At 66.9% G+C, this 10,448-nt stretch overlaps 3 protein-coding genes across 4 annotated transcripts in view; 1 reads left to right on the top strand and 2 right to left on the bottom strand.

The window, feature by feature from the left end:
* Window positions 1–1,175: 1,175 nt before the first annotated feature.
* PLD3 (phospholipase D family member 3) lies at window positions 1,176–6,633 on the top strand. Of its 2 annotated transcripts, none has more exons than XM_026055756.1 (12): window positions 1,176–1,328; window positions 1,633–1,705; window positions 1,969–2,034; window positions 2,408–2,559; window positions 2,915–3,098; window positions 3,403–3,523; window positions 3,634–3,761; window positions 4,080–4,280; window positions 4,409–4,548; window positions 5,307–5,472; window positions 5,619–5,718; window positions 5,888–6,633. In XM_026055756.1, the coding sequence occupies exons 2-12, from the start codon at window positions 1,679–1,681 to the stop codon at window positions 6,085–6,087; spliced, it is 1,485 nt and encodes a 494-aa protein (XP_025911541.1). In that variant the 5' UTR covers window positions 1,176–1,328; window positions 1,633–1,678; the 3' UTR covers window positions 6,088–6,633. The 2 variants fall into 2 exon arrangements, with proteins under 2 accessions (XP_025911541.1, XP_025911540.1); XM_026055755.1 differs by having other exon boundaries at window positions 1,176–1,503.
* Window positions 6,634–7,145: 512 nt separating this feature from the next.
* On the bottom strand, window positions 7,146–9,462 carry HIPK4 (homeodomain interacting protein kinase 4). Its single transcript, XM_026055747.1, has 2 exons — window positions 7,752–9,462; window positions 7,146–7,322 (listed from the first exon to the last, which is right to left on the bottom strand). Exons 1-2 carry the CDS (start codon window positions 9,312–9,314, stop codon window positions 7,146–7,148), a joined length of 1,740 nt encoding a protein of 579 aa, XP_025911532.1. The 5' UTR covers window positions 9,315–9,462.
* Window positions 9,463–9,866: 404 nt separating this feature from the next.
* The window catches only part of PRX (periaxin), a 5,390-nt gene continuing 4,808 nt past the window's right edge, over window positions 9,867–10,448 (bottom strand). The window contains exon 5 of the mRNA XM_026055746.1: window positions 9,867–9,880. Coding sequence (XP_025911531.1) covers window positions 9,867–9,880 — 14 coding nt within the window. The remainder of the gene's footprint in view (window positions 9,881–10,448) is intronic.

Here is a 10,448-nt window from a genome sequence, read left to right as displayed (position 1 = left end):
CCGGGGCAGGCCCAACCGGAAGGACTAGCCACGGAGTGCCGGAAGTGACCTCGCCGGCCAGCCCAGCCCGCCGCCAGCCTCGCGCCGGCGCGGAGGCCCCTCTAGGCGGCCGAGTTGGGGCGGGGGGGTGGGGGTGGAAAGGCAGGGAGAACCATAGAGCGCTGGCGGACCGCGCGCGCCCCCGCTGGCGGCTCCGGAAACAGCCGCTTCCCCCTCCCCCCGAAACAGGGTCCTGAACGTGTCCCTGATCCTAAATATGGCCCTAAACACAGCCGTGGCCTGAAACACAGCCCTAAACAGGGTCCTGGCCCTAAATACAGCCCGAAACAGGGCCCTAAACATGGTCCTAAACATGGTCCTGATCCTAAACACGGCCCTGGCCTGAATCACATCCCTAAACACAGCCCTGATCCTGGCCCTGACCCTAAACACAGTCCTAAACATGGTCCTGAATCTGTCCCTGATCCTAAACATGGCCCTAAACATGTCCCTGACCCTAAACATGACCCTAAACATGTACCTGACCCTAAACATGGCCCTAAACATGGCCCTGGCCTGAAACATGGTGCTAAATGTGGTCCTGACCCTAAACATGGTCCTAAACATAATTCTGACCCTAAATATGGCCCTGATCCTAAACAGGTCCTAAACAGGTCCTAAACATATCCCTGACCCTAAACATGCCCCTGGCCCTAAACACAGCCCAGACCCCCGGCCGGGGAAGGGGGCAGCCCCAGACCAGCGGAGCACGGTCACCCCAGCCCTGGGGCAAACCCCAGCCCGAAACACGACCCCGACCCTCATCCCAAATCCGGCCCTCACTCAGCCCCAGTGCATACGGGAGTGGAAGAGGAAGGGCTGGATTTCGGAGCCCCCCCGGCTCCGGGGGCTGCGGGAGGATCCCGCCCGCACGGCCGCCCCGCATCCCCCCCTCCCCATCCGCATCCCCATGTCCGGACCGCGGCATCGCCGCCGCCGCCGGAAACCAGGCTCCACCTCCGGGAGCAGAAGCAGCCGCCGAGCCTCCTCCCCGGTCCCCAGGGCCGCCGCGGACGCGGGGACCCGGCCAGGGCTCGGCGGGGCCGGTAGGAGCCGGAGCGCCGGAGCCGCCGGCCTCCCCCGGGCAGGCGGCCRCCCCCGCGGGGAGCGACGCCGTGGCGTATCGCCACCCGGGCCCGGCACGGCCGCCCGAGCCCGAGCGGGGAGGGAGCGGGAGGCTGCTCCGGGTGTTTTCCCAGCAAGCTGCAATCGCTGCTGCAAGGAAACTTCCCCTCCCCGCGCTCCCGGAGTCATCAACACTGGCAGGGGCACGTGAGCGCGGTGGCCCCGTGAGTCAGGCGCTTGTGCAACGCATTGCACGCGCGGCGCCGGCCAGGCAGCGTCCGTCCCCCAGGCCGGGCCCGGGAGCCGCGGCGCGGGTGGGCGGACGGACGGACGGGACAAACTCCGAGCGGGAGAGCCGATCCAGCCTCGCGCTCCCCGGCAAGCGGGAGGTCGTACAAGGTCTGCCCAGCCGGTACCGATGCCGATGCCGCGGGATCGATAAGGCACCGCGCCGGCACCGGGGCGTCGCAAGCCCCTGCGCGTCGCTCGCTGGCGCTGCAGGAAAAACCGCGTTTGCTTTTTTCCCAGGCGTGCAGCGCCGGCGCCCCGGGCTCCCCTACACCCTTCAGCAGCGATGAAGCCGTACGTGGCCTACGAGCAGGTACGGCGCAGGTGTCGAGCCCACCTCTCCGTGCCCATTCCCTGCCAGGCCGGGGCGTCCCGCAGCCCCCCCGCCCCGGGCAGACCCCGCTGGGGGGCTGCAGGGAGAAACAGGTGGCAGTTTTGGCCGGGGACTGTTGGCGTCTCGTTGTGGGATTTGCAAACGTCAGGCAAAACCTGCAGCCAGCAGCACCCGGCCGGGAACGGGGTCAGGATCCCGCGGGCCGGCTCGGACCCCCCTGACCCACTCTGTCCCCTCCGCAGCTGGACCCACTGGAGAAGCCAGAGGAGCCGCCGGCGCCCCACCAGCCCAGCCGGTTCGTGCAGAAGGTAAATCCCCTCGAGGCGCCGGGCTGGGAATGGCAGTGCCGCGCGGCAGCCGTGCTTGTCCTAGGCACGCTCCGGTTGCGGGAGCAGTTGTACAACTACCAGTTGCCCCGAGCCGGGGCTGAATTCGCTGCCGGCCGGATTCGGGGCCGTCCTCCTCCTCCTCCCCAGCTGCTCTCCCTGGCGCACCGAGCCTCTCGTGTGATCTTCCCCCTGCAAAGTGGGGTGCAGGCAGCCGGCAGCAGCCGAACATGGAGCCGTCGTCCCCCAGATCCCCCAGTGCAAGAACGAGGGGGTCTCGGCCAGCGGGAGGTGGGTTTAAAGCCAACAAAGGCAATTTTTTTTCTTCCCTGCACGCTGATGCCCCTCTCTCCAGTATTCCCGCTGCGTGTTGCTGGCCGGCATCCTCGTCGCCATCTTCTCCTGCCTGTTCTTCATCCACCTCTTCAATGTGTGGTCGGGTTCAGCCCCTCCGGGAGGCAGAAGCAATGCCCGCGGCGCAGGCGGCCCCTGCAGCGACCCGTGCCGGTGAGCGAGACGAGCGCTGGCTCTTCCGCACTTCCCCGACACCCTCCGTGTCCCAGCCCGCGCTGCTGTGCTGCGCCTGCCCGAGACAAGCCCTGGCGGGGCCCTGCGCCGTGTGCCACAGCTCGGGCGCAGGGCTGCAACCGTTTGCACTGAGCCATGGTTGCATTGAGCTGCCGTTGCATCGAGCTATCATTGCAACGAGCTATCGTTGCATCCAGCTATCGTTACAATGAGCTATCGTTGCATCCAGCTATCATTGCATCCAGCTATCATTGCATCCAGCTATCGTTGCATCGAGCTATCATTGCATTGATCTATTGTTGCATTGAGCTGCTGTCTGTGCTTTCCTCACCAGGATCGTGCTCGTCGAGAGCATCCCTGAGGGGATGACGTACGGCGGTAAAGGGCCCATGAACCCCTCCACATTCGACACGTGGATGAGCCTCACCGGGAGCGCCAAGCACAGCCTGGATATCGCAGCCTTCTACTGGACCATGACCAACGAGGACACGCACACGCAGGAGCCCTCCGCCGCCCAGGTACAGACCGGCGCCGCCTTACGGCGTCCTCTTGGCCGGAGCTGGCCCCAGGGCAGGGCTCGGCCGGCCAAGCTCACGCCAGCGACGCCGCGATTTGCATGACGCCAGCCAGCCCTGCGCCAGCCCAGCCTGCGCAGCCTCCTCTGATATAATTGGTATATCATATGCAAAGGCCCGTGAGCAAGGCAGAAGGCTCGCACCCGGCCCCGGCTCTTCGTGCATGCCCATCTCAAACGGCAGGCCCTGTCTTCGAATGTCCCTGGGGTTTTTAACCACTTCCTCTTTTTTTCTGCTTTCCAACCAGGGCAAGCAAATCCTGGAGGAACTGCTGAAGTTACCCCAGAGCGGCGTCTCCGTGCGAGTCGCAGTCAACACCCCTTCCTCCAAGTCGCCCCTGCACGATCTCCAGGCGCTGGAGCAGAGCGGTGAGCAACAGGGGAGCCGGCACGATGCCGGCACGGGGGGGAAACCCGGGGGCACCCGCAGAGCCGGGGGGACGTGGCCAGCGCGGGAGATCTGTTGTCTGGCCCTGCAGGGGCTGCGGTGCGGGAGGTCGACATGCCCCGGCTCACCAGCGGCGTGCTGCACACCAAGTTCTGGATCGTCGACAGCACCCACCTCTACATCGGCAGCGCCAACATGGACTGGCGGTCCCTGACCCAGGTGAGCGCAAGGGCCCCGATTTAACGTACTGAACCCCGGCTCGGGGAGGATGCTACGGGGCCGGATCATGGCCACGAAACACGTCCAGGAAGCGGAAAAGAGCCCTGCTCCCTGGAGCACCTTTGCCCCTTCCCCGGCCCCGGAGAGAGGAGGGAATTGCTGCGGTGCCGGGACCCTCCTTTGGCAGCACAGACCCGCAGTCACGATTGCTGCTGGATCCCACCGTGGGGTAAAACACCCCCAACAGCGGGCACAGGGTCGGTCGCGCAAACCTGCCTTGTCCGGCGCCGTGACGGAGCCGCGGTCCCGCTCGCGCAGGTGAAGGAGCTGGGCACGGCCGTCTACAACTGCAGCTGCCTGGCCCGGGACCTGAGCAAGATGTTCGAAGCCTACTGGGCKCTGGGTCTTCCCGACGCCTCCATCCCAGTGCCATGGCCAGCCAACTACTCCACCACCTTCAACATGGAGACGCCGCTGGAGCTGAGGCTCAACGAGACAGGAGCTGGTGTCTACTTCTCGGTAAGCCCCTGTGCGCCGGCTCCCTGCGCCGCTCCCTGCCTCCTGCAGCGGTGTTGCAGGGGATTCAGGTACCCGCCGCGGAGCCGGAGCCCCAGCGGGGTGCGTAAACCCTCTGCACCATCCTGCAGAGCGCCCCGCCGGCCCTCTGCGCCCCGGGGCGGACCGAGGACCTCCGCGCCCTCCTCAGCGTCATCGACGCCGCCGAGGAGTTCGTGTACATCGCGGTGATGAGCTACCTGCCCACCATGGAGTTCTCGCACCCCCAGAGGTACGGCTGTGCTCGGCACGGCCCCGGCACAGCCCCGGCCCGGGCTGCTCCCTCAGCACGCCACGCTGCCTGCCCAAACCCCACTGTGACCCTGACCCTAACGCTAACCTGGACCCTGGCCCTCACCGTGAGCATGGCCCTAACCCTCATCCTGACCCTAACACTAACCTGGACCCTAACGCTAACCTGGACCCTCACCCTCACCCTCATCCTGATGCTAACCCTGCCCCTAACTCTAACCTGTCTCTACCCCTAATTCTAACCCGAACCCTGACCCTAAACCTCACCCTGGCTCTAACCTGAACCCTAACCCTGATCATGACCCTAACCCTAATCCTGATGCTGACCCTGAACATGACCCTAACTCTAACCTGAACCCTGACCCTAACCCTGAACATGACCCTAGCCCCAATCCTGATGCTAACCCTGACCCTAACGCTAACCTGCACCCTGACCCTAGCCCTAATCCTGATGCTAACTGTACCCCTAACTCTGAGCCCGACCCTCTGCCTGCAGCAGCTGCCGAGGCCGAGCGCAGCGCCCGCGGGTCGGTGCTCCTGGGCGCCCCGCAGCAGCCCCACGGGCAGGCTCGCTCCCTGCTGCGCCCTGCGCTCCAAACCAGGCCACTCTTCCAAACCCGACGGGCGAAACTGCTCTTTTGGCAGCTGCACGATCCCCCCCCCCCAGCCAGCTGCTCTCCAGCCCCCTGGAGGTAACGGTGGCCCCGGCGGGTGAGGCAGCGCRGTTTCTCTCCCCAGGTTTTGGCCAGTGATTGATAACCACCTGCGGAAAGCCGTCTACGAGCGCAAAGTGCAGGTCCGGCTGCTGGTGGGCTGCTGGCGGCACAGCAAGGCGGCGATGTTCCCCTTCCTGAAGTCCCTGGCCGCCGTCGCCGACAACAAGACGCACTACAGCATGGAGGTGGTGGGTACCGYGCCATGGGCGCCCACGGGGACGGCACGGCACGGCCGCCTCGTTCAGTGCTCCCCTGAGCCGGGGACCGAGCCGGTGGCCTCTGCTCGCCCTGGGCGGGTTGTTCCCGCAGCCGATGGTCTCTTTCCATCCTGCAGAGACTCTTCACCGTGCCGGCGAGCGCAGCCCAGGCCAGGATCCCCTACGCCCGGGTGAACCACAACAAGTACATGGTCACGGAGAAGGTGGCCTACATCGGTGAGTACGGCACCGGCGTGCAGCACTAGCACGCGGCACCCAGCGTGCAGCACGCGTGCATCGGAGATCCCCACCAGCACCGCGCAGCTGCCGGCGCCTCTGCGTCTCGTCCCCCTAAATAAACCTGCTGCTGGTGGCGGTGGCTCTTCCCTCCCGGTTCTCTCCGCAGGGACGTCCAACTGGTCRGGGGACTACTTTGTCCGGACGGCGGGATCGGCCCTCGTCGTGAACGAGTCAGGGGGCCGCGCCGGCGGGACGGCCACCGTCCRGGGGCAGCTGCAGGCGGTGTTCGAGCGGGACTGGAGCTCCCCGTACAGCGCGGACATCGATGACGTGGAGCAGTGGCAGCGCATGTGCAGCTTCCACTAGGCGCCGGTGCCCTGCCGCGGCYGCGGAGAACCGGCGTCGCGCCTGGCCCCCCGCGGCTCAGACGCCCCGTCACGTCCTCGAGCTCCACCAGCGCCGCAGAGGCACCGAGTCCCRGTGGCGTCGGGGATGCAGGATGCTCCACGTCCCTTCCCACTGCCGAGCGGGCGTGAGCTGCTTTTCCTCCATCAAATACATCGTTCCCTCTGTTCTGGGACAAACCTTAATTATCCCCACGCACCGCAAGGGGTTTCCGCAGCTGGGTGCCGGCCACTAGCACGGGTCCACGCGTTATATTCGTTCAGTGAGCGCTGGTTCTGCAGTGTGTGGATGCACAGACTCACAAGGACCCGCCGGGGCGAAGCTCAAAGCTTCGCAGCGGGTGCCAGCGGCAGAGGTGCCGGTCACAGCTCCGCGGGGTCCGGCCGCCCTGTTTTGTGCAGGAAAGCGCCACGTGTCACTCTCCAATTTAGAGCGCTTTCTTTGTGGGTACAGAACAATTTTTCTGGACGTTTGCCAACATAGCTGTTAGTCCATGAGTTAAAATTAAATGGGGAGTCTCGTAAGCCGTGCAGCGTCCGGGTCTGCCGTGCCGCCCCCACGCCGGCTGCGTGCGCCGAGCACACGCCACGCGCTTGTCCCGCCGGAAGGCACCCGGCCCCGCACTCAACACCGTCCCGAGCCGCTCTCCGGCACTGGGAACAGCCCTGAGGGCCCCCACCGCCCCATCCAGCCCTCCCTCGTGCCACGGTCCCGGTTCCCGCCTGGCAAGGAGGCACACGACATGCTGGGCCATTGGCAAACGGTTTATTGGGGGGCACTGGAAAAAGCTGGTGCCCGGAGCAGCCGGCGCACCTTGTCCGTGCGCCCGTGGCCGCGCTCCCCCCTGTCGATGCGGAGTGGGTTGCCCGCCTGGGTGACCCCGGAGCCCAGCTCGGGGCCGCTGAGCAACAGAGGTTGCACGTGGGCGAGGAAGAGGAAGGTCTTTCAAGCACRGAGGCCGGTGCAGGCTCTAATCGCTCGGCTCCCGGGGCGCCTGCCGGCAGGGTCCCCGCAGCGGCTCAGCGCTGGCCGGCCACGTGCTGCAGGTAGCGCGGGTGCCGGCTCTGCGCGTAGTGGAGCCCGCCGTGCCCGGTGGGGCGCTCCGAGCCCCGCTCCCGCAGCCAGTCCTCGGGGCCCAGCCACGCGCCGGCGCCGGGCCGCTGGGGCTCGGGCGCGCGCCACTCGGCCAGAGGTCTCTGCGGGCGAGAAAAGCAGGGGGCGGTGAGCGGCGCGGCGGGGGACGGGGGGACGCCCCACGGCCCCGGGGGTCCAGCGAGGCGGCTGAACGGGGACCCGCAGGGAGCCCAGTGGGGAGGCTGCCACAGCCCACGCTCCGGGTCTTGGTGGGGACCTGGAGCAAACACGGACCAGGAGCACCAGTGAGCCAGAGCACCTGGGGACCCAAAGCACCCAGGGGACCAAGAGCACCCGGGGACCCAAAGCATTGGGGAACCTGGAGCACCAGTGACCCAGAGCACCCAGGCATGCAGAGCACCTGGGGGGACCCCGGGCACCCAAGGGACATGGAGCACCAGTGACCCAGAGCATCCAGGGGACCTGGAGCACCCAGGGACACGGAGCATCTGTGGCCGGTGCAAGCTGCCTCCCCACCAGGCACCCGGTACCTTGGCGTGGGGCGAGGGCGGAGGTCTCTCCAGTGGGCTCTGCTCCTCGGTGCCGCCAAACGTGGTGCCGCCGGCGGGGCCCCACTGCCCCTGGCGCTCCCGGCCGCCGCCACCGCCGCCGTCCGGGGACCGCGGCCCCAGCACGATGAGGTTGCCCAGGATGGGGTTGAGCTTGGGGCGCCGCGGGTGCCGGCGGTGCCGGGCGGCCCTGTGCCAGCTGCCGTAGTGCGTGGGGATGGGGGCCGGGGCCGGGGTCGGTGGCAGGGGCTGGCCGGCTCCGCGCCGGCTCTCGTCGCCCGGCGCCACCTCGGCCAGGCTGAGATCGTCCATCTGGGCGATGGCTCGCTGCACGCTGCAGCGGCCGGCTGCACCGGGCTGCGCCGGCTCCTCCTGCGGCGGCGGGAGGAAGGCACCTTCCTCCCCATCGGGGAAAGCCTCGGCAGCGCCGGCGTCCTTGCGGGACGCTTGCAAGCCCTGCCGGCAGAGCTGGTAGTAGCGGGTGGGCTCGAAGCTCGCCTGGAGCTGCTGCAGGGAGACGAAGGGGTGCTTCAGGGCGGCGCCGGGCGCGATGCGCTCGTGCGAGTCCCAGGTCAGCATGCGCTTGATGAGCTCCACCATGCCGCGGAGGTCGCAGCGCTCGGCCATGGCCTCGCTGTCGGGGTAGATCATCCGGTGGCCGCTCACCGTCTCCATCTGGTCCAGGGAGGTGAGGACGTACTTGCGCCGCTCCATGGGCTTCTCCCGCGTCTCGGCCAGGTGCTCGGCCAGGGATTTCAGCTGCCAGGGGCCGGCGGCGTCGGGGTGCGGCGCCCGGCGGAAGAAGCGGTGCGCCTTGCGGGCGGCGTGGAGCAGCCCGCCCCGCGGCAGCCCCTGCGTCTCGCAGATGTAGCGCACCTGGTCGTACTCGCTGCCGCCGGGGTAGAGCGGCCAGCCCAGGTGCAGCTCGGCCATGACGCACCCCAGCGACCAGACGTCCACCTTCTCGCAGAAGGGCAGCCCCAGCAGGATCTCGGGCGCCCGGTAGAAGCGGGACTGGATGTAGGGCTCCTTGATGTAGCGCACCTCGCTGAAGATGCTGGCCGAGCCGAAGTCGATGACCTTCACCCGGAACGGGTACCGCGCGTGGTCCACCAGCATGATGTTCTCCGGCTTCAGGTCGGCGTGGATGATGGAGAGCTCCTTGAGCTTGGTCAGCGCCTTGAGCACCTGCGCCGTGATGGTCCGGATGTGCCTGACGGGCAGCGGGGAGAAGTTGTTCTTCTTCTGGAAGTCGAAGAGGTTTTGCTCCAGGAGCTCGAAGACCAGGTAGCACTTGGTGCCGTCGTGGAAGGACTCGAGGAAGCGGACGATGTGCGACTCCTCCAYGTTCACCGCCCCCATCGCCTGCAGCAGCTTCAGCTCATTCTTGATGATCCGGCTCTGGTGCCCGTCGTTCTTCAGGATCTTGATAGCCACCATCTCCCCYGTGCTCCTCCGCCAGCTCTTGGCCACTTCCCCGAAGGTGCCTTTCCCCAGGGTGTCAACCACGTCGTAGCACTCGGTGCCCGACTCCAGCGTGACCATGGCCGGCGGTAGTGGCTCCCTCCCTCCTGGCCCGTGCAGAAATCGGAGGCGGCCCTGGCTCCTGGCAAAGGGCTGGCGCCTCCCCGCGCGGTGGGACCGGGACCGCCACTGCCCCGGAACCGGCCAGAGACCCAACAGCGGCTGGTTCCGGCATCGCCGGGGACGCAGCCATGGCGCCCGGGCACGCGGCACGCCGGCTCACTCCGGGGGGGGGGGGTGCAAGTCGCCGGATTAAAACGCATCCGCTGGAAGAGGAGYGCGGGCGAGCGCGGTGCAGCCGGGAGCCGGGATCGTGCGGCCACCACCGCACGTTCCCATCTCCGGGCCTCGTGCAATGCTGAAGCTGGCGGAAACAGGGATCCGAGGGCTGCTGTCGACCCCTCGCCCGGCTCTAGTGCCGGCAGCTTGCCGCGGCCACCCGCTCCCAACCCACAGACCACGCCGGGGCCGGGGCTGTTCTCAGGTTAACGTTTATTCCAAGGGGACCAAGAACAGGACAGGGGCTGGGGACGAAGGCGCAGGCAGCATCTGAGCCGCTGGGAGACACCTGGATTAATGGCTTTTATCTGGAAAATAAAAGGGGGGGGGCAACTGGCTCCGAGCATTTTCCCCGGCGTGGGAGAGTTATGGGTGAGCTGTTACAGCCCCYGGAGCCGCGTCCGTGGGGTTAACGGGAGCAGGAAATCCGGGTGTGCACGGAAACCCCGCACCTGGGCCAGGGTTTTCCTCCAAAATCGCGGCRGGAGCGATTGCACCGGGGCTGGAGGAGCGCGGCGAGGACTGTTAGTTGCCAGCTCGTGGCGTTTAGAGAACAAGGGGAAAAAAACAAAATTGACAGCTGGCTGCGGAAAAACAGCATTAGAAACTCAGATGGGTTAAAGCAAGAACAGGAAACCAGAGGCGACACTTGCACCGAGCACCGACTCGCCGCGGGGACGGCCACGACCCGGTGGCAAGCGGGGGGGAGCGGGGGGGGGTGCAGACAACGAATGGTAAAAAATCGTAATCGTAAGCGTAGCTCGATTATTCACATTATCCTCACCGGGAAGCGCGCCCGAGGCAGCCCGAGGGCAACCCCACGCGTGCGCTGAGCCCCGGCGGTCTCTGCGCCCCTCTACGTGGCGGCGGGCTGCG

This window comes from Apteryx rowi, unplaced genomic scaffold (assembly GCF_003343035.1).
Source record: "Apteryx rowi isolate R43461 unplaced genomic scaffold, aptRow1 scaffold_1259, whole genome shotgun sequence".
In the NCBI taxonomy this organism is placed as follows: Eukaryota; Metazoa; Chordata; class Aves; order Apterygiformes; family Apterygidae; genus Apteryx; species Apteryx rowi.
The sequence above is the reverse complement of the archived record's forward strand: the minus strand, read 5'-3'. Positions and strand labels throughout refer to the sequence as shown.